We start from the raw sequence: 23,874 nt of genomic DNA, 5'->3' as shown, positions 1-23,874 counted from the left end.
AAAGGGGCCACCACATGCAGGATAATATCAGGCAAGCAGTTAATGTCATAGATTGTGGGAAAAAAACAGGGCACAGGTTCTCAATTGCAGTTCTAGACGCCACTTGAACGTTCGATTCTATGGATTGGGGTTATTTGAAATTGACATGGGAGGCTTTTGTGTGTGGCCCAGGATTTATCTGTATGATAAATTGCCAGATCCCAGCTATGTAAATTGTCCTTAATGACCGTTTCTCTGCACTAATCAAAATCAGCAGAGGCACGCAGCAGGGTTGCTCCCTCTCCCCGCTTATCTTTGCTATGTCTATGGAGCCATTGACCTGTGTGATTCGGTGGGATTAAGCGATTGCATGGGTCTCAGGAAATGTGGGGGGGTGGAAGATCTGGGTCATGTCTGGTCAACCAGTCCCAAGGCTCAGTGGTTCTGGGAAGAGATACTGGGTCATATTAAGGAAGTAACCGGAGTACAATTACTATTCTCCCCAGTGTGAGTTCTTTTTGGGGCAGTGGCAAAGGATTTATGTCGCCAGTGGAGCAAAGGCGACGCTCATTACACACCACCTCACAGCGGCTAGACTGGTCCTGGCACATAGATGGAAAACGGCCCAGTGGTGGCTTTGTGGTGGGTCAAGATCTGGGTGGTGATCGCAGTGGAGGAAGTATGTGTGTTAGTGAATGGCACTTTCCACAATGTTTTGAAAATGTGGCTCCCGTTTTATGTGATGGTCAAGGACAGAGAGCATCACTTCTATATGCCATTAGTACTAAGGAACTTCTTGTATCTTTGAATCTCTGAACAAGGCAGGAGGGGTGGGGGGTGGTCTTGGCAATAAGGGATGGTTCAGCGTACAGGATTGTGAGTCAACACTGTTCCATAAAGGTTGTGTTTATTTTATTTGGTTATGTTATGTTGAGGGGGGTTAGCTTATTGTTAAATATGCCTACTAATTCCTAGGTTCGTCTGAAGATTTTGATTCTAGTAGAATGCTATTAGGCATACAGGCAATGTGTCCTTTTCATAATGTCAGATGTTGATTTCCCTTGGAATGTAGTCACTTAAATCTCCCTTAAACCCCATAACCAATGTTCTCTGTATATATGGGAATAGAGGGAAATGCTGACATAATGGTGCCTTTAACCTTTATGCGTGTGGATGCTGAACCCTCTTGGAAGAGGAAATCCCAGAACCAATGTGACTATGTCTCTCACCTTAAGACGAGAGCTTGTTTGGAGGAAAGACACGTAGAGCGGATGCAGCTGCTGACTGGAGGCAGGATCACAGCCCATACCTGGTAGGCAGAGAGCCTGCTCAATGCTGCAGAGCCCAGGAGTGCCAGAGGAGCAAGTCTCAGTTCTTTCCAAGAGCCACCTCCCCACCGAGAAGGAGAAAGACCGGCGGACAGGAGAACAGGCCCCTGCCTGTGGAAGCTCGGAACGAACGTCCTGAGTAGGAAACCGCTGCCGATTGAGCGACAGCCCATCCCAGGAGAGAAGGCCGTGGAACAGCAGGTATGCAATGTGTGAGCCAGAAAGGGAGGTCGGTTGAGCTCTGCCGCGAGGCACAAGAAGTTAAGAATCCTGTAACACAGAGGCCCAATGGGTTCAGTGATGACACCCGTTTGAAACCTAAAGCAGGCGAGCCAATATCCCTCATGGGGGACCCCTAGAAAACTGAGCACAAGAGAAATACCTTTGAGGGGTCAAAAATGAGAGTCGCACACAAAGGTACAATATTTTCAACAGATATCTTTAAAGGGGTTGGATAAAGGCCTTTGCGTCCCTACCCTAAAGAGTGCTTCTCTTCCTAGAAAACAAAAACTAAACATCGGTCTATGTCTTGTCGTCAGAATTATGCAAACTGTTGTTGTGTCCAAAAATATCTGACTCTACAATCAATCAAAGGTGTAAGGTAAATTTCTCTGTTTTGATTTAACAAAACGTGTGTACAAATCAAAAATGGGAAAATTGAACAAACTATCCTTGAATCCAGGAAATTTCCTTCCCCTGGATTGTTCCAGGTAGAGTTAACGTGTTCTTTTCAACTGATAATTCCTTAAGAGTGGCAGAAATGTCTTTCACACAACACTTTCTTCAGGATAGCAAAAATGCCTTTTAGAAGAATATCAAGTGTGTCTTTTCCACAATAGATTGTAAAGGCACATGTGACCACAATGTATTTTTCCATAATAGCTCTTTATGATAGTTATCCTGGTATTACCCCTTGCCAGGTTATCTTTCACAAATGTATTGGCCCTTTTGTTTGGTTTATATTTTTCCAGAACCACTGGGCCTTGGGACAGATCCACCGGACATGACCCAGATCTCCCACCCCCCACATTTCCTCCAGCATTATGGTGAAACTTGCGGATGCATTTTGTGAAGGCGTAGTGGGGAGTCAAGTACCATTGGATGTATAATATAGTGCATATTATATAAGCTGACACCACCTAGATCTTGACTCATCACAAAGCTTCTCCCCTGCCAGGAATCCCCATCTGGGTTTTGCAGAGCCCCTGGTATGCTCCCCTGCCAGGTATCTTTCTCCCAAAGGCTCAGTGTCAGATGTGTTTCTCTCACCAGGACTTTACACAAAGTTCTGTCAGTTTAACACAGTAGTGCCCTACTGTTTACACTGCCTTGACTTTTGATACAGTTTGCTCCAACTTTCCCCATAGTGACATCTCATATATGGAGGCTTGTACAAGTTCTGCCTGTTAACTTCTTCAATGGTAGTTATTTGCTTTGTCAATGCTTGTTCCAGTTTCCCCCAATTTGACATTTCATATATAGAGAGTTGTACATGTATTGCCTTTCAACTTCCTTATTACTGATCTGGTTTTGCTACAAGTACTATTGGCGAGGACCATGGACTCCAAGATGGTTCTTTGAGGAGAACCATCTCCGGTTCCGGAAGCAGCTCAAGACCTTCCTCTTTGCTTCTGCCTTCGCTCCCCCTTGCCCCTGCTGATCTGCTCTCTTGGCACTGTGCACCTGCCCACCCTCTGTCCCCTGGGCCCAGGTACCTGCTCACCCTGCCACCCTCCTGCACTGCCTCCTGGCCACCCTTCGCACTGGGGTCTGTATCTGTACCCATACAGTCTCCCACACCCCCATTTTCTTCTTTTTCTGCACTTATCAGACTTACCCAGTCTGCTGCCGTAAACACAGCACTTGCCACTTGCTGGCTGCACTACCACTGTTTATTGCCTCAATTATCTATTTATTTGTATTTATTATTAATCTTTTTCACTCTCCACTCTCCCCTTCCATGCAGTTTTCCCCTTTCCCTTTCCCATGCACTTGCGCGTTCTCAATGTTGCTGGGCCTAGGAAGATCGTTGTTGTGTTCTCCCCTTTTCCCCTCCCTTGTCGCGCTCTGAAACACTTGTGTATGAGCGCGATACAAATAAAATATATCGTATCAATATCCTCATTCAGCCTCTTCACCTCCTGAATGATTACTTCCCTTCAGGCTTCCGGGTTCCGGTAGGGTCTTAGGTTTATAACTTTTCTTAAGGGGGTGCAAAGGATGATGCACACCTTTCACTGTCCTTGGCTCGTGTCCGTACACATCGGTACATTGGCCCAGGAGATCCTGAATATCCTGTTGTTGGATAGGGAGGTCACATGGGACTAGGTTTAAATTATCACCTTCTTTGGTTACTCGCCACTAACACAGATTTTGACTTTACTCGGCCTCTGCTCCACTCCTTAAGGAGATTGATGTGGTATACTTGAACTTTTAACCGTCGGTCTGGTTGAGAGACCCGACTGGTTGAGAGACCCGATAGTTACGTGATCCGGTGTGCTCTAGGATTTCATAGGGACCATACCCACGGGACAACATACTGAGAAGGAAAGAAAGGTTGCCTTTTTATCATAATAATCCTTCTGTTTTCCTTGGGCCTTGGCTAGACTGAAGTTTACTATTTCTCTTACCAGCGCCATGTTCTCCTCGATATGTTGCACAGTTTGAGATAACTGCAAAATGGCGTCCTCCCTCCCTTCTCCAAGTTTCTCTAAGAATGTCTAGCAAGTCTCTGGCATCTCGACCATATAGGAGTTTGACAGATGAAAATCCCAGCAAGCTTTGTGGAGCTTGTCTTATAGCAAACAAGGCACAGGGTTCCGTCTTGTCCCAATTCTTTTCATCTGCCTCAATCAGTTTCTTTACAATCCTTTTTAGGGTTTGGTAAAATCGATTGACCAGACAGTCAGTCTGTGGGTGATGAACAGACATCCCGAGGTTCTTCATTTGCAGGACTTCCTTACCTCAGCCAAGACTTTACTCATAAAACTTGTGCCTTGGTCGGTAAGGAAGTCTTTGGGGGAAGCCCCAACCCGCCACAAGAAAGGGATTATATGGTTCAATATTTTCTGGGTGGTATTACTCTGTATAGGGAAGGCCTCGTGGTAGCGAGTGGCATAATCTAAGATGACTAGTATATACCTTTTTCCCAATTTGGAAGGCTCCAAGGGACCTCTTGTGTCCATCTCGATTCTCGAAAATGGTACATCTGTAATGAGTATGTGTTGTAAAGGAACTGGCAAAGGCTTTTGAGTATCAGCCGTCTGGCAAAAGGGGCATGAAAAAATACCCGGCCAATAGAATCTGTCAACCACTTGACTCTCCCCTATAGTCGGTGTCCACTGCTCCTGATAATACATCCAGCCCATACCTCCTTGCTAACCCGGACTTGGATGTTAGTCAAATGTTAGTCAAATGTATATGCCCTCTGGTGGTGGTAATATTAGGCCGGTTGGAATTAGCTGCCTCTCCCCTTGCTCTAGGGTCAATTCTTGGCTAATACAAGGGTCAAAGCCAATAGACTCTCGGGTAGCTACAGTTGGGGCAGAGGCAGCTGAGAGTTTGGTAAATTTTCGGGTCCCCTGATTTGTGTCAATCAGATCAGATCCAATCCCATTCCTGACACAGTATGTGAGGGTTTAAGGAGTAAGAGACGGCCACAAGGGTGGCATGTTGATTGGCAAATCATTTTATTAATAACAAAAGCAAGGGGGGTTTGGATGAAATCCTAACTAGCCCTACCTCTAGGAGGGGATTCCGTGTCTCAACAAAACTAGCTAATGAAACTGTGTCAGAATGTCCAAAATAAAGTTTGCGTTCTGTATCCAAATCCTAACCTATCCCTCACAAGCTAAACTCAACAAAAGTTGAAAAGGGAAATACCTCTGACTGATGACCTGCAGCCTGAATTTGTAGCTCAAAACCAAAAGTTCCTAAAAGGTGTAGAAAAGCTAACAAAAGTTCCATAAGACTCAATGGGTTGATTCCAATTCCCCTGAATTATTCCACTTTATCCAATAATGTCTTTTGTCTTTAATAGTCAGAATGAGTCTTTATCTGTACTTAGTAGGCATGATTCCCAGGCCCTGCAACAAGGAGGAATGGCCTGGATACCTTTTTCAAGCCGTCTTGAGGGTCCCGGCCCCTTGGTGGGCAGACCCAACTCCTAGATACTGCAATGATAAAGGATAGTTTGGTTTTGTATCCCAAGCTGTGGTGAGGTTTCCTGATCCTTTTCTCAGTACCCCCTTCTTGGGCCACTCTACTGCCAAGTAGGTTATTCAACAGTCTTAGGTTCACAGTTCTCTCTCTTTCTCTCTCTGTCTCCTCTTCCCATAGCCTTGGTTTACTCGCCTGCCAAGCTCCCGGAGTGTTAATTGCACATGAAGTTTGTGTCCCTCTTTATTACTGATTGCTGTGCGTTTCCCTAGCATGGGTCCCAGACCCCCTTCACTTGGTTACTCTCCCAGTCAGGTCTTTCTTCAAGTTAAGTCAACTGATCATTTTGCATCACCTATTTTTTATTTAATCTAAATGGCCCTCCAGCCATACTCCCTGAGCCCTCAAAATGGTTGCTGCCCCTAGGGCATGAAGTGTCTTATTGTCCCTTTTAAATGTAGTTGAGCAATACGGTCAGCCTCTCCTTGTCCCTTTACCCTAGATAGGTGGCACACCACCGGAACCTAGGGGCACCAACCATTTTGAAGGCTCAGGTAGTATGGTTGGTGGGCCATTTAGATTAAATAAAAAAAATTGATGTTGAAAAACGATCAGTTGACTTAACTAGTACAGATGATGTGTGAAAATATGTTTGGGATTATGTGCAGGGCAATGACACCCACTCTTATTCCCTCAATGTGTTTAGGGTCTTTCTTCAAGCCAAAGACTTGGGTTTACTCCCCTGCCAAGGTCTGGGAGTATCATCTGTATATGCAAAGTTCGTATTCCCCTTTATTCATTACTTGGGGTATGCCTTCCTGGTATGGTTCCCAGACCCTTTTCACTAGGTCACTCTGCCCCTTTTGGTATTCCTTATGCCCTCCACTGTGGTCTTTAAGCACTCTGTGGATCTACCCAACCCTTGGACTAGCCACCCTGGTACTTGTAGGGTCTTGACTGTCTCTGTTCGGTTGTTCGCGGGCCTCCCAGGAGCTTCTGCGGTTTTCCTGGCTCACCAGGGCCTTCCCCGTTCCTCTGTGTGTCTTGCCTGCAGCTCGCTTGCAGTTTGGAGGTACTCCACCAGCAGGTGTTTTCCCTCTCCTCCGGTCTACTTCCTGCGTTGTGGAACCTCCACGAGTGTGCCTCCCTCCTGGACACCGTCTGCCTCTCTGCTCTGCAGTCATGCCCGTACCGGGCACTTTCTCGGCTCCTGTCGGGCCGACAAAGACGCCATCTGTCCGTTTCTTTGCTGCCTTTGAAGGACAGCTGACCATTACGATCACTTAAAAGGCTAGAACGCAGGCACTCGTTCTTGTTAGTGATCTGCATTACTCATGCCTCTTCTTCATCCCAGTAGTTCTTGTCTGAGACATGCTACAGAAATACATGGGGAAATAGGGGCCTATGGGATTGGAGGGATTTTGAGGGAAGGTGAGAGGGTCAAAGGGATACTGCATTCTCCCGGGCTAGTCACTACTCTCAATGGGGTCCTTCCTCCCCATGATATCCTCCTGCTGAGTACCACAGCCAGGGGAACTCTCGGGTAGCGGCCTCACCTCCCTGGCCTCATGGAAACGGTGACGATACCTCGGGATTCGTCATAGTCCTCAGATTGTTTTTTTCTGCCATCATTGACTGTCACATTTCAGAGTTCCTCGCTGTAGTGGTTATTGGTCACTAGAATTAATCATCATTAGTTATAACAGCATATGTATTTGGCTACTGCTAATCTCAACAACTATTTTCATGATCTCCTTCACGAGAACAGCGGTGCTCGACGAAGTTTCCATCTGTCCAAGCTTCAAAGATCCTGCTTGACGGCTGCCTTCAGACTTGGGCCTACAGTTATTTAGAGAATGCCTCCTTTCACATTTCCGTTTCACCTTTTGGTCTCGCTGTCTTCCGGCGCATGTAATAGAGAAAACTACTTTTTAAGTTTTGTCCATCTTGCAACCGAAAGTTCCACTGTAAGGACCATTGTCTCCCTCAAGACCACCAGGAAGCTTGGTGCAAGGCCTGTAAATGTTTTCGACCGAAAACACTTAAAAGATGGATGGTCGAAGTGCTGGGCAGCCTATGCGATGCAAGCTGAAGCATCGTTGTAATACCCTGCCGGCGGAGGAATCGATCGGAGGCAGAAGACAGCCCTGGTACCTTAAGGGATGCCGAAGAGACCCAATTGGGTGCTCGTCCCCAGCTCCGCAAGACAGGTGTCGCACTCTGCTATGGAGGGTTCGTCTGGCGGCATAGCAAACACAAAGCAAGGGTGCTGCATCATAAGGTGCCAACACACAAACATGCATCCAAACTCTCCTCTGGTCACTCTTTGCTGAATACACCAAAAGGTGCAATGCCGGCAGCTGAGCATAGCCCTTCAACAGACAGCTCAACATCAAACAAAACCACGGCGCGGGTGGCTCCTCCCTCGGCGCAAGTCCCAAAACAGATGCTGACCACAGGTGGTTCTGTGCAGAGCATCACAATGCATGCCCCCATTCCGGCACAACCGCCAAAACAGCCGCCGAAACAAACAATTTCTGCAATTACTACTCCACAGGGTTCAGGCTATGCTAAATCTGCCACCCTTTTGTCAGACACTAAAGGAAAAGTCCTCATCACAACAGGAAGAAATTGTTTTTACCTTACAAGATGCACCATGTACTGGCCCCTGGACAGATTTAAGACCACCATGGATAAGATGGCTTCCTTTTTAGACTTTCTACATAAACATCCCATTAGACGAAGGCATATTTCCCAGGGTGAGGGAGAACATCCAGCTAAAGTCCACAGAGTTTGTCAAACTGAATCTTTTGACAAGTCAATTACAGACTTGGAGGAGAGAGAGGAGGACGACGTCTTTTTTGCAGCCGAAACTGCCACAGACCTTGATGAGCCAGATTAATATTTTTTTCTGTCCCCTGACGTAACGGATGAACCCGTTGCCAATTTGCACATTGATGACCCAATACTTTATAATGATCTCATTAAAAGAGCTGCTGATCATTTTAAAATTGATACTCCGGAGTCAGAAGAGGATACTGACTTCATAGACAATATATTGAATGAAAGAAAGCAGGTGGGGCAGTTCATTCCCCTATTGCAGTCTGTTAAAAACATCTTCTGCCTTCATTAACTTCTCCCGCTTTAACTAAAGCTGTTAACCCATGCATTGAAAAGCGTTTCAAACCTTCCCCCACAGACCCTCTTCATCAAGGTTCACTGAAAACCAGACTCTTTGGTGGTAACAATACCATGTAAAAGGGCAGGTACTTCCCTTGGCTACCTCGGGAACACACTGTGGATCAGTTGGTTAGGGATATTTGTGTACGCCTTTCCCCCAGCCCCCTCCCCGACACCACTCAACAGAGTAATCCACAAGATACATCAGGAACACTTACCAGTGATCCTAGTTGCTCCAATGTGGGCACAACAGACATGGTACTCCCTGTTAGGGGAGTTTTCCTAAAGTCCTACTCATAGTAGGACTTTAGTAAACTATCCCAGTGGTTTGTAGATCCCCAGCTCTTAGTATCAATATGTACTACCTCAGGACTGTGGTAATGTGGCAAAGCAGTCAGGCTTATCTTAAGAGAACAATGTTTGTTGTAGGTAACTACCCTGAATCTTAGTTACAGGCACAACAAGGAAGCACTTACACATATAGTTGTATAAAAGATATATATTTATTATATTTACACCAGCATCATGTTAAATACTTAAGATGTTTGTTAGAACACGTAGGAATACTAGATAATTCACTTCAAAGGGCACTTTCACTTTTGTGTTTGCGGTTACATTTGTAGCAATGTTAGAAAGGGAAAAGGCAAGGTTATAGTATTATTGGTAATGGCACACTCCTGCGTTTTTTAATAGGTTATACGGTAATGCATTTACTCTGCAAACACTTATACAAAAGTCACTTAATGGGAGAAAAATAAGTGGAAAGTGCAACATTTTATCTTTATTTTTATTATTTTTATTTTTCTGAGCTTAGGTCAAGGTTCTAGAGGCAGTTTCTTCGCCTGGCAAGTCTTAAGTCCAAAAACGCAACCCTAGCTCAAGGTAGTTCGGATATGGCTTTAAGTCTTGACAAACAGCGAACAACTGATGAGTTCCTGCAGATTTCTTCTAGTGTCTAAAGTTATTGAATCAGCAAGTTAGCAGCTAGCAAAGGAGTCCTAAAAACTGACTTGAGAAAGGGGCACAATTATCAGCTTGGGTCAGAGGTGGATGCTCTGGATACCTCTACATGCACTTGGAATCGGGTAAGCAATACCTTTTTCCCCTCAGTACATTTGGTTTGAAGAAAGTTTTTGTGTTGGCTCCTCTATGTGGCAGCTCTGGACCACACCTCGAGATTCATTGGTCTGGTGACGAAAGGCAGGACAATGGACGCGAGTCTCTTAGCAGCAGTCTCGCGGGAGGACCTGTAGCACGACTTTGAGTAACTTCTTGTTTCACTCTGCAGTTTTGTCGCCTTTTCAGCAGCACCAACAAAGGACGCGGATCGCCCAGTCAATCTTCTTCGCTTCCTGCTGTCCCACAGTCTGGTGAGGGGGGTCTGGGTGAGTTGGATCATATCTCTAAAGTGTCCTAGCGGTTTCAGCAAAGATTTGGATGGATTTGGCCTTTCCACGACGATGCACTCGAAATGGACAGCATGTCTACTGGCATTGGAGTTCAGCAGCTCTGGAAGCTCCTAAGACCTCGGGAGATGGCTGGTTTCAAAGTTCGTCTTGGGACTGGTTGTTCCCACCAGCCAAAGGGAAGGAGTCCTCATCGGAGCTCCTCTGTCACGTAGAAAATGGGGTCAGGACAACAGTGGTCGCTTCACTGTCTTGCAAAGTGTCTACAGGTGTCTCTGGTCGTCATCTTCTTTGGTTACTTCTGTTTCCTGTGGTCGACTTGCTTTACACTCCAGAAGTCTCACCTTTTTATACAGTTCCAGCTCGCACTCCTCTGCAATCTCTCTCAGCATTTTACAGAAAGGGGCTGTGGGAGCTGGACCTATTCAGGCACTCTGGCAGACAAAGGACACAGGGTGGAAGACTCCTCCCCCACTTCCTGCCTGCCCAGACACTCTGGGGATACCTACTGGTTCTGGACAAAGTCAAAACACACACAGACCTCCCCCTCCCTCAATGGTAGAATAAGGGCTAACCAAGAACAACTACGCTAGTAATGGCGAAAAAAGACGGGCTCCAAGTTGGTACTTGGATGCCCCTATTGTGCACTACCGAAGAGCTATGGACATAGGCTGCGATATATAAAATACACAATAGTTGGTAGAACACGTCCACTGCCACTAGCCATAACCAGGTGATTGTGATTAAAAAGTCACAGGAGCAGAGAGAAGGGGGATACTAAGTATTCCTTTGGCACTCCACTGAAGGCGGGGTGTGGCAATCTCTGTCTATACAGTTTTGGGAGAGACACTAAGTATCTCTCTATCCTTAAGAACTGCAGTTAATTACGGATATAGAAAAAGAGCCTCACGGTCCCCAGCAACAATGCCCGTAAGGAGCTGTGTGCTGCAGTAGTAAAACACAGATGCCTTTTAAGAGCTTTGGAGCAGACCGACTCCATAGTACAGGTAGATTACAAAGAATAGAGTTCCAAAAGACAGCCCACAAGAATGAATGAGTGGAAAAAGACCCCACTCAATCAGGATAAAAAGAAAAATGTCAAGAAGTCCAGCAAAAAGTGCTGGGGGGTCTCACTAGGAGAGGGGATGAAGCACAATAATGCTAAATTTCCCCAACACTCCCAGCTACTCAAAATTTCTGTTTGCCCACTAATAAAACTAACCAGCCCTTACAACATGTCTCAGAACAAAAGGACAACTTTGCATCCACACTCTCAGTCAACTTAGCAGCTTGGCTCCTGAAGTCATTGAGTTTGGGCATCTTAACTTACCCGACAGATGCATGGACGTTTTAAAAGAGGTAGGCATATCAAGCGCGATGGGAGATATTTGTCATTTGGTGTAAGTAGTCTGTCAACCCCATTGACTGCTCACCTTTTGACAATACCTGCTGCACTTATTGGACTCGGTCCTAGTCTTTAACTACCTAAAAGTACACTTAGCTGCTCTATCTGCTTACACTACCTCACAAAGTAAGGTTTCATGGTGGAACATTCCAGTTGTGAAAGCCTTCATGTAATGGATTAAGAGAATGTAACCCCCAATCGCAAATCCACGGTTAGGTGGGATTTAAACATAGTTTTAAGTAAACTCATGATCCCTCCTTTTAAACCCATGCATAAAGCAAGCCTCAAAGATCTTATAAGACAGCCTTTCTTATAGTCATCACCTGTATAAGAAGAGTAGGTGACCTCCAAGCATTATCAGTCTCAGAGACTGTTGTCACAATACATAAAAAGGAAGTTGTCCTAAGAACTCACCCACGGATCACAAAAACGTTCTTTTCTAAATTCCATTTTAAACAGTCTATTGAACTGCCAACAACTCTGCAGAAAGAAGCCTCCTTACACTGACTGTAAGGAGACCTATCATGTACTATCTCGACAGGACTACACCCGTCTGAAAAACTGACCAGTACTTAGTTTCCCTGACCTCAGGAAGGGAAAGAGATTCGGTCTCCAAAGCAGCCATTTCTAAATGGATTGTAAATTGCATACGGCAATGCTACAAGCTATCTAAGAAAGTACTTCCATCTTTACCTAGAGCACACTCCACATGTAGAACTTGAGCTACACTACCCTTCATTACAAATGTGCCATTGGGGGCAATCTGTAGGGCACCTACAGGGAGCTCAGTTCACACATTCACCCACCATTACTGTGTGGACATACAAGCCAGAAGCGATTCTCAAGTAGGACAAGCAGTGTTAAGGCTTTTTCTAACAACCCACCTCCTTCTCTGGGTACTACTCGCTAGTCTATGCAAAGCATGCAATTCTAAGCAGATCCACAACCCTCAGAAGACACATATTACATACCTTTTATAATCTTCTTTCTGATGCTTGTATCTGCTTAGATACACATGCACCCACCCTTCCTCCCCATGTTGGGAGTATAAGGTGCATAGACAACATATACTTTCATACTGCTCTTACTTCAATACACACTTCATGGAACCTCGGGTCAGAAAGAAAACTATCTGAGGACCTCGACGAGTGAAGGACCATAGGTACAGTGTGTCACAGTAGGGATAGTATTCCAAACACACCCTGTTGATGTCCCTTTTTGCTTTCGAAATCAAGGGTTGCTATAATCTGCACCAAACACTAGATGTCGGCCTATCCACTATGCACTGGGATGTAAGCGGATACAAGCAACAGAAAGACGATAACCGGTATGAAATATTTGTTATATGTATACACTTTTTAGAATGTTTGTTTCTCCTGTTTAAACCAAGTCACCATTTTTGTGACATCTGTCAACATGATTGCTGCCGATCTGCATTTATCCTTTTGGTGAAGTGGACTCAAAAACTAGACAAACTATTGGAAATTCGATCTTGTGAGTGATCTATTCAGTAGTGTTACAGCTTCCTTTTTGGCGTAAATAACCTCTTCCTATACTGCTCACCCCAGCTTTCTTGATATCTCCATTTTCTTGTGGCAAGTACCCAGACAGAATAACCCTATCACCCCTCGAATCTTTGGTGACTTTTGAGATTTCACCTTACAATTGACCTATCTGTACCGTACCTGCATTCCTTGGTACTGACAGAATTAACTTCTAGCTTGCCAACCCAAAAAACACTTTTGCAGCTTTTCTAAATTGTACCTCAATTTCGGCTCCCTTGGCAATATCGAATTTAGGACAAACCTATGTCATCTACAAATAACATAGAAAATCTTTAGCATGTCTTCTAGTTTATTTATTTTGCCTTCCAACCATTATCTCTCCATACTTAACTTGTGCTCCGTTTACCAGCACTCGGTTGTACATTACTCAGTCACCAACCAAGTTATTAGCCTCGCTCCTATGCCATGAAGTTTTTTGTCCTATATGCTTATTTGTTCATATTGCCTTTATTGCCAGAAGACAATATGAAGTGCATGTACCACATTTGCTGTTAAAAGCAGGTAAAAGTGAATCTGCATACAAACTGTTATCGCTGGTATTTGCCCCCAAGTAGAATACACAGAATGATCCCCACGTACCCACCAGAGTGTTGGCGTCAGTGTGGAGAAAGAGGAGACATGTTCTAAATGTGGTGATCGTGCCCAAAGATTAATATATACTGGAAAGAAATACTGAGCCTGATCAGGGACATAACGGGCGCTGACCTACCATGGTCCCCGAAAGTTATTCTGCTGGGGGCAGTGGCAGAAGGGATATACGCAGCCTCGGGAAACGGAGCGGCCCTCATAACCCACCTACTGGCTGCAGCAAGGATGACAGTGGCCCAACGATGGAAGACGGTGGAGGGCCCTACAGCTCCATGGTGGTGGGTGAAAGTGTGAGGAGTTATGGCAATGGAGAACATCTGCGCCACAAAATCAGGGACATATCTGAAATTCTTGGCCATATGGGATCCACTTCAGGACTATGTGGGGGAGCGGGAGAATCAACACTTTAAACCCCGGGCTCTTAGAAACATCCATATCAGATAAAGACAGCAGAAGATATGGCGGAGGGGTCGCCTCATGGAACTGTTCTGGTTCGAACCATGGTTTTGATTGGTTCGATCAATAAAAGGAAGGGGGGGCAGGTGGGGGGGGAATAGGGGGGTGGGGGAAAAGTATGAAGACAATACTAGACTCTACAAGAAAGTATAAGGGTGTGGAATAAGAGGTTCTTGTTGATAACAATGTTCTTAACACATGTTGTAACGAAAGCTCAACTATTGTCTTAAGTACAAATGAAAATAAAGTTGGTTAAAAAAAAAGCAGGTAAAAGTTAGTATAATGGAAACCCCGATTTCATTGCAAGGACAGACTTTAGCAGCATGTTGCTTTGTCATCCTGTCTTGTTTACTTATTGTTAGCTTGTACTTTTTTTAAATTAAGTTCAAAAGAAAATGTACTTCTGGGGAGAAACTTCATGTTCGGTTATAAATCAAAACATGTAGATATCTTAGTTCTTTGGAGCTACTCAGAATTGCAGTTTAATATAGAAGGATTTAGGAAATGCTTGCACTGCTTTGAGGTTGTGCATATTTAGTTCTGTACATCAACTTCATTCTCAAGCTCTGGGAAATGTTTGTAGCAACTATAATGCAGTCACATCCCTACTGTATTGAAGCTTCGATTGTGTGTACATGGAACACTAACCTGGTTGATCTAAGCATAGCAAAGAGTTTTGGTATGTTATCGCTATGATGCTTATCCTATGTGCCTGTGTGACATGTGATTTGATCTTTATGAATCTAATAACTCTGTTTTTTTCTTTGATCCTTCAGAGTGCGGCAGTTCATAGAAATGGTGAATGGCACCGACAGCGAAGTGCGATGTCTGGGAGGCCGCAGTCCCAAATCTCAGGATAGTTACCCTGGAAGCCCTCGACCGTTCAATAGCCCCAGTATGAGCCCCAGCCATGGGATTAATATCCACTGTCTAGCAACCGGCAAAGCAAGCAGTGTCCATTTTCCTGGTAGGATCATACTAAAGAGTCTACATTTTGTCAGAAAGTCTACCTATTTATGAACAAATTATCTTTCTGATAAATAGTTTTATTGTTTTAGTTGATTACAACTTTTTCAATATTTAACAGCAAATCCTTGTATATAAAACATCATTTCATCAATTTACTATCTTAATCACTAAACTTACTCGCACCAGTATTTAAAATCACTTCATTAAAATTCATGCCAGCAGCAACATCATAATACTCTTTATAATGTGGTGAATCGCATTTCATTCAATTAGTGTACACTAACTTTTTCACACATTCATGCAATTGAATTTACGCTTCAGTATCGACAGAGTTTACTGAATCTTAAGGAAAGCATAGTAATTATATCAGTGAAACTTTTGATTTTACATATTCTCCACCAATCAAACCTAATTTAGAAAGAAACTGTATTGTAGATATATTGACGGACAGTATGGATGCATTAAATATTTCTGCCCATAACACATCTTTGGTTAGAAGGTTATAGGATGAAAGGAATCTATGAAAATGTTGTATTCTTTCAGATATTTAGTCCTGTACGTTCAGTTGCAATATGTTTCAATGTTTCATTACATCCAAGATCGCAAAAGTGACAGGCGATATCTTGATTTACAGATGATGAATAAGTAGCTGTTTTCATTTTAGTAGTACATAAATTAAATCTCATAATCTTATCAGAATAGTCACGATTCGGAAATTTCTGTAAATATTCAGGTAGCTCTGACATAGCCTTCAAAATAAACACTCCAGATTTATACACATTGTATTTCAAACATTCTCTAGTATTTATCCAGTCCCAAGAATACCATTTTAGTTTTGCCTTTTCAGGACTTTCAGATAGAAGCTCAATCGAAATATCAGCTTGACTCATTATGTTTAGGCAAGTTTTTTTCCATGATTCCAACGGCCCCGAGTCCAGATTCAGGAGCATTAGTTTTAGAGCTGGAAATAAATTGTTAGCATCATTCTGAGACAATATACATTTCCTAAAAGTAGCAAGTAAATGCCATGCTGCTACAGCTCTAAGCGATGTGAGGCCTAATTCATACCTTATCTGAATTGGGGTAGATTGTGGCAGGGGCAATATTGTTTTCCAAAATATGCCCTCAATCAATTCCCATTTGGGTGATTCCTTTTAAGGCTTTACATTCACTGCCATAAATTATCTTTGGGATAACTTTCTGGTTATAAAAAACAACCGGTTTGATTGAAAATTTCTCATATTTTAGTAGTAGACATTTGCGTTGTATTGCTAGTAACTTCATTTTATTTATTATCTCTATTTTATACGGTAAATTAGATCAACTATTATTATTTACTCCTAAATAAGTATATTCATTCCTTTGAAGAACCGGTATAGATGAAATAAACCACTTATAGTGATAACCCGTCTTAGGTAAACAATGGTGGAAGATTAGAATGTTAGATTTACTAGCGTTAATTCTCAAATTGTTAGCATCCGCATATTTGCCTAAAGCTGTCAGTTTTCTTTGCAAACCAATTGGCGTTCTATCTAGTAGAACTAGAGCATCTGCGTAGACCAAATATGGTATAGGTGTTTGCTGCAATTTGGCAGGAAAAGATCCAATTTTTATTAAATTTAAAAATATATCACTAATATAAAGGTTAAAAAGGAATGAGGCGAATGGGCAGCCTTGTTTTAAACCCATATCTGTTACTATAGGTTTTGTTAAGAGACCACCAGTTGGGAGTTTGACACTAATCGACGTATTCGCATAAAACTGTTGAATCAAATATAAAATATACGCTGGGCATGAACAAGCTAAAAGTTTTGACCATAAGATTTCTCTCGATACAGAATCAAAAGCTTGCTTAAAATCAATTAAACCATAACCTGGGGGGTGGGGGGGTGGAAGGTGAGTATATTTTTCTTTGAAAGGGTGTGACGTCCTTGAATAAATGCTATCTGATCATAGCGTAGCTAACTGAAATGCATATTCCCTATCTTAAACATCTGCATGAATATGCTGCATTTATTGACTTTGGGCCATGTAAGGGAGGATTCTCATTTCAAATGGATTGTGTCCTCCAACTTATTCCTCATCTTTGACATGTAATGTCCAGCTTCGGCTGATTCAGAATTTATTTTGGCAGAGGGCGCCTTACGTCGATGGCGTTGAGTCGATGTCCCTCGAAGGCCTCCGTTGAGGGTGACATCCGTTGACTTCAGTTCAATTTTTCTGCAAACGTGTTTGCTTCGTGAAACTCGGCGCTCCTCGTACTTCTGAACAATGTCTTCGTCTTCTACCCCAGCGAGTCCCAAAAATTCCGACCGGCTGGGCTTTTGACTGACGACTCGAGGGGCGACTCTCCTAGTCGGAAGAAAGCCAAGCGCACACGGTCACGTAGTGGTTCCGGCCACTCTTCCTCCTCGTTGAGGCGTTCGATGCGAAGGCAACCCCGGTCGCCTTACTCGTCTTCGTCGAGAAGTATCCCCGAGAGGGTGACATGCCCGACCAAAACGTTGACACCGGCAGAGTGGGAAGCTTTCTGGTAGGCAATGCTTAGGCTTTTTGAAAAGCAGGGCAAGACTCTGTGCCTTCTGAGGAAACCGGCAAGGAGCGGTCTCGGCCTGATAATCACGCGCCCTTGAGCCCAGGTTCACGGCGGGATCCACATCGAGAGCCCTCGCGGTCTCATGAAAGTGTCGAAGGATTACTCGAGATGGAGGGTGAGATCAAGATATCTGTCGTCATCGAGGTCTTCAAAGCCATTGACGCCATCAGCGGTGCCCATTGGGTCTTCAACGCCAGTCAAGCCATGGGTGCCTTCGGCGCCGTTGTCGACGCCGAAGCTGTTGACGCTGATGGAGCTAGTTTACCAGCTCAGCCCCAGGTCCAGTTGACCCCCCAAGGAAGGGCTAAGTCTAAGTCGACATCTTCGACGCCTTCTAAGCCTCTGTGCTCTATGCCAGATAAGTCTTTTCTCCCCCTTCCTAAAAGATTTTTTTTTTTAGGAACCTCACTTCAATTTTTAAGGAAGAGGAATTTAGGGAGGGGAGGAGGCCCACTTTGGGCTCCAGTATGGGCCTCCAAATATACAGGAGAGCCTCATTCCAGAGGAGAGCAGGATGCAGGACCTGTGTGACACTTTGCATAACGCAAGTGGTATTGATACCTCTCTGGAGTTGAGTTCGGCAAGCCGGAACCTGGGGAGCATGCAGACTCTTCATATAGGGACCTTATATCTAAGGTGGTGGAGTACTTGGGCTGGTCCAGGCCTCCAGCACATTATGATCAGGATTATCTTAGATATTTTGGACGGATATTTTGGACAAGGGTCCGTCTACGGATCCTGTTACCTTTCCATGTGGCTCTTCAAAAGACGGTGGCCAGGAATTGGGAGACCCGGAGACCAATCCGGCGGTTAGTCAAGTCTCTTAGACGAAAATACCACCCCTCCAGTAGTGACACTGGCTATCTGTCCCAACACCCCACTCCCGAGAGTCTGGTGGTCGAGGTAGCTACGGCTACCTCCAAGCAGGCTACGTACCCTACCAATCCTCCTGATGGGGACGATAAGCGCGTAGATGGATGGGCACAGAAGGTATTTTTGGCAGGGAGTATTTGCAAGTGCACTTGCAAAATGTTCATACACTCTGTGGGAGTGCATCTCCTTGGCGGCAGAGCACGTTCCAGAAGGGGATGAGAGTGACTGCTTTCTGGCTATTAAGGACGGCAAGGAAGCCATGTGCGAGTCCCTCCAGTGCAGATTGGATTTTGCAGATAGTATCAGCAGGTCCATGGCTACGAGCACCATAATACGGAGGTTTGCGTGGTTGTGGAAGTCGGATTTTGCACCTGAAGTGCAGGCTCGTCTTCTCAAAATGCCATTTTACGGGTCTCATCTTTTTGGCAGCAAGACTGACTAGAGTCTTGAATTTGCAGACCTCCAAGGCGGCTGCTAAATATTTAGGCGCCGCTGTTAGGCAAACTCAGCCTTTTCGTTCCCGCGGACAACTGTGGAGGGGTAGATCTTTTCGCAACTACTACTCATTTGGAATGATGAGAGGATGCCAGTCAAGGAGGCCAGCGAAAGTTCGCTTGTGGTGGACGAGGTAGAGGTGCCAAGTCCGCTCCAGCAGCAGCCTCTTTACCATCGCCCGCTGCAACAGCCGCTTCAAAACCGCTCTGAAGGCTTCAGTCACAGTTCTCCAGTGGGGGGCAGACTGTCTCAGCATTTCGAAGAATGGCGAGCCATTACTTCAAATGTGTGGGCTCTGTGAACTATAGCCCACGGCTACTGCCTTCCCTTTCTAAGGAAGCCTCGGACCAATCCACTGGGGAATCATTCTTTGAGGATTCCGGATCCGCTCCTTGTGCAGGAGATTTTGACCCAGCTGGAGAAAGGCGCTATAGAAGCAGTTCCTGTGGCGGAGAGGAACAAGGGTTGGTATTATCGATATTTTTTGTTTCCCAACATGGACGGGGGACAAGTTCCTCAGGAAAGACAAATTCAAGATGGTCACCCTTTCTCAGATCCTTCAGGCCCTCCAACTTCAGGATTGGTTTGACTTTAGGATGCTTATTTTCATGTGCTGATTCATCTCAAGCACAGGAAATACCTGAGGTTCGCTGTTGGCGGCACGCAGTATCAGTTTTGAGTCCTGCTATTCGGGTTGACCTGCGCCCCAAGGGTATTCGCCAAACTGATGATGGTGGTGGCAGCGTATCTCAGGAGAGGAGGGATTCGCGTCTAGCCCTACCTGGAAGATTGGCTGATCAGGGTGCGTTCTCCCGAATAAGCCTTTGGTCATCTCAATGTTACCTGCTGCTCCCTTCAAAGACTGGGCTTCTCCCTCAATTTCAAGAAGTCTCATATGACACCTTCCCAAGAGCTCCTGTACATCGGGGCTGTTTTAGATACTTCTTGGGAAAGTGCTTGCCTCCCAAGGTGAGGGCTCAAGACATTCTCCGGATGGGAGCGAACTTCCAGAATGCCCAGAATCTTCCGCCCTTCGAGTTCTTGAGATTGCTCAACCTCATGGCATCCTACATTTTCCTGGTGCCAGAGGCCCGCTTGCGAATGCGATCCCTTCAATTGGCTCTCCGATTGCAATGGTCCCAGTTCTCAGGACAAATGTCAGACCGCCTTCAGATTCCGTCCAGTCTCTCACAGGATCTTCTGTGGCGGGCCTACGAGGACAATGTTCTGAACGGCGAACACTTTTGGCAACCATGGCCCGAGATCACTGTAGTGACGGATGCCTCACTCACAGGGTAGGGACCTCACGCCAACAAGTTGACTGTCGGCGGTCGTTGGTCTCCATCGGAATCCAAACCACAGATCAATCTTTTGGAGCTGAGACCGATCAGACTAGCGCTGAAGGCTTTTCTGCCTTTGGTACGGGGAAAGAATGTCTTGATAATGACGGACAATACAGTGGCCTGCACTACCTCAACAAGAGCAGAGGCGTAGGGTTACTACCACTGTGCAGAGACTCAATGCAGCTCTGGTATTGGGCTTTTCAAGAAGGAATCTCTCTCTCAGCGGTTCACCTGGCCGGGGAGGACAACACAGCGGCAAACGCTCTGAGCAGGCAGAGCACAGTCTCCCACGAGTGGGAACTTGCTCAGTAAAACCTTCAAGAGATCTTCCCCCTTTGGGGATCCCCTCAAGTGGATCTGTTCGCGACCAGTGTCAACCAGAAGTGCGCACTGTACTGCTCAAGGGAATTTCCTCCGAAAGGAGCTGTAGGGGATGCGTTTGTGGTGGATTGGGAATTCCCACTGCTGCACGCGTTTCCTCCTGTCCCCATCATTCCTCAAGTAATCAGGAGGTTAAGGAAGTTCGGAACCCGCATGATCCTCATTACTCCGGATTGGGCCAGGAGAACGTGGTACCCAAACCTTCTGGATATGTCCATCTGTCCTCTGATACGTCTTCCACAAAGGGAGAATCTTTTCTCACAAGTGGAGGGTCGGTTTTCCATCCAGAGGTCAATACTCTCAACCTTCACGCTTGGTTTCTGAAAGGTTGATGTACAAGGAGTGGGACTTCCCGTATGAAGTGATGGAGGTGTTGCTTTCGGCAAGATGGCCATCAATGAAATCTCTGTACCGTTGCCGTTGGAATACATTTTGTAACTGGTGCAGGGGCAAGAATGTTGATCCTTTTCAGTGTATGACACCAGATGTTCTATCCTTTCTGATTTCATTGGCACACAAAGGTCTTCAGGTTGGCACCATTAAGGGTTACATGGCAGCGCTTTTGATTTTTAAGAGCTCTTCATGCGGAATGTTCCTATTTTAAGATCCCTCTGGTCACCCAGTTTGTGAAAGGGCTCACAAATGTGTTCCTGCCTTCTACTTTTCAGGTTCCGTTGTGGGACCTCAACCTGGTTTTAAAATTGCTGATGGGTGCTCCTTTTGAACCCTTGCACTCATGTCCATTGAGGATGTTGACCTTTAAGACTAGATTGTTAATTGCTCTTACATCTGCAAGAATAGTGAGCTAGTTGCAAGCGGTTTCTTCCAAGCCACCCTTTACTGTATTCCACAAAGACAGGGTTGTTTTGAGGGGGAAACCCTCCTTCTTGCCTAAGGTGGTTTCAGACTTTCACCTAAGGCAGAAAATTGTGCTGCCAGCATTCTACCCTCCTCTGCATCCTAGTAAGGAGGATGAAAGGCTACATCGGTTGGACCCTAGGGGAGCGCTGAGCTTTTACATTGCCAGGATGTCCAAATTGAGAGTGGACGGCTAGCTCTTTGTAAGGTACACCGGACACAGACTAGGTCTGGCTGTTTCCAATCAGACCTTGTCTAGGTGGATCATCCTCACTATTTCTGAATGCTACAGGCTGGCAGGCAAGGACCCTCCTGAGGGTTTGCGTGCCCATTCCACCAGGGGCATGGCCAACTCGACTGCCCTGCAGAGAGGGGTCCCTATTAAGAACATCTGTGATGCGGCAACATGGTCATCTAGACACACGTTTTCTAAGCATTACTCGCTGGATACTTCCCACGCTCAGGATGTAGTATTTGGTAAAGCTGTCCTTAATTCTGCCCTCTGAAAATTCTGCATGTCTCAATTCTTCTCCCTCCTCCTTTCATGGGTACCGCTTTGGGAGTCTGTCAAAGATGAGGAATACGTTGAAGGACACAATCCCTTTGAAGAACAAGTTACTTACCAAATGGTAACGTTCTTTCGACTGGATGTTCCTCCAACATTTTCCTCATCACCCTCCCAAACTACCCCTCTGTAGAATTTCCCATGCTATTGCAGCTGTCATTCCTGCAAGGCTGAGCACTGTCCTGCCCATAATTATGGGCGCTTCTGAGACACCAGAAGGGAAAAACAGAACTGAGGCCAACGGGCGCCATGCGTGCTATTTATAACCTCGGATGACCTCACCCTAGACAGAGGCCTTCGAGGGACATCGACTCGAAACCATCGACGCAGGGCGGCCTCTGCCGAAAAAAATTCCCTCTGGCTCCAATGTGTCTGGCTGGGCAGGAAGCAAGGGAGGGAGGTGGCCGAAACCTCCTGTCCTTAGTCTCCTTGGTTACCTGAATGCATCCAGTGCTGTCTGAATGGCTGGCTGTCCTTGCAGGACAGCCACTCTGCTGTGTTGAGTTGCCGCTAAGCTGTGCATGAATGGGAGAAACCTGCATAAAATGCGAGGCTTCTTGAACTGAAGACTGAGTCAACCACTGGACGAACCATCCGACAAAGGAAACATGAAGAGAAGCTTGCTGCATCCTCCTGGACCATGAACTGCCAGGTGAAGCCCTGCTGCTGTGCTGAAACTGCTTTTGTGAACTGACTAGAGAAGCTCCAGAGAGGGCATCTTCCCTTGGGTTGGTGGGACAAACTAACCCCCAAGACAAACTTTGCTGGAAGACCTTCGTCAGCTGGCTCTACTTCTTTGCTGCTGCTGGAACCGAGTGCCAGGTGTCGAGACATCTGTTGTCGAGTGCAATGTCTTTAAGCCAGACCGAAGCGCCAGGAAGATCCTGAGGACCCTCCCGAAGCAGGACAACCCAAGCTCGAGTCACCTTACCAGAGTGCTGGACTCAAGGCGTGAAGAAAGCCCATCAAGTGTCCAATATCCTATGCTATTTGCCGGTAGCTGAAACCGCGAAGTGCTGCGGAACTGAAATGAGCCTGTACCCGCCGACTACCTTTGAACTGCAGTGCAGGAGTCCACCAGACGTCCTCCTTCTTGTCCCCACGACTGAGGCCCAGGAACCCAGGATCTGCAACACTGCAACCAGAACAGAAGCCTGCTGGATACTCTTCTTCTAACCTAATGTAATGTGCTGACTAAGGGGTACTTACCTCTTTGTCTGTAGCTTACCCCATCTCACTTGAGACTTGCAGTAGCTGCTTTTTTCAGAGGTGATCTCAGCTCTACCAATCACAAGCCTAGCAGCTTGTCGCCCAACAATGATATTCTACAAACTCTCTAACTTTTTGCAAGACTTTGTGCTATCTAGGAAGTGCCTCAGCTCCATAGACATTGTTCAAATTGACTTTGGCTGTCCTGGCTCCCTGAAGACTCTTCTGACCCATTGACTTTGATTGTAATTGTCCCTCATAGGTGGTACATAAGTTTAACTAAGTATTTCTGGGAAAGGTTCTATCTAGACTTCATTGGGGGATTGTAAAGTGCTCACATGCTCTGAGAACCTGTTAACCTTTTTCTTTCCCTAACCTATTCCTTTTCCACAACCTCAGAATTTTACCAAGTGCAAACAGTGATATATAAATGCCAATACTGTCCTAGTAATTGAAGTCAACTCAGGGTGTAGGAAGTGTGTATGAAGCATCTCTAACATGTTTCTACTTGCTTATCTTG

General features: G+C 45.5%; 1 protein-coding gene across 2 annotated transcripts in view; it reads left to right on the top strand.

The window, feature by feature from the left end:
* Positions 1-23,874, top strand: part of RANBP9 (RAN binding protein 9) — a 1,122,649-nt gene that overhangs the window by 693,799 nt on the left and 404,976 nt on the right. For both annotated transcript variants that reach the window (XM_069613547.1, XM_069613548.1), the window contains one exon: positions 14,842-15,032. In XM_069613547.1, the coding sequence (XP_069469648.1) occupies positions 14,842-15,032 (191 nt within the window). The remainder of the gene's footprint in view (positions 1-14,841; positions 15,033-23,874) is intronic.

The sequence above is a fragment of the Ambystoma mexicanum genome, chromosome 5p (assembly GCF_040938575.1).
Source record: "Ambystoma mexicanum isolate Mex_15411 chromosome 5p, UKY_AmexF1_1, whole genome shotgun sequence".
Classification (NCBI taxonomy): Eukaryota; Metazoa; Chordata; class Amphibia; order Caudata; family Ambystomatidae; genus Ambystoma; species Ambystoma mexicanum.
This window is presented reverse-complemented; position numbering and strand designations above follow the sequence as displayed.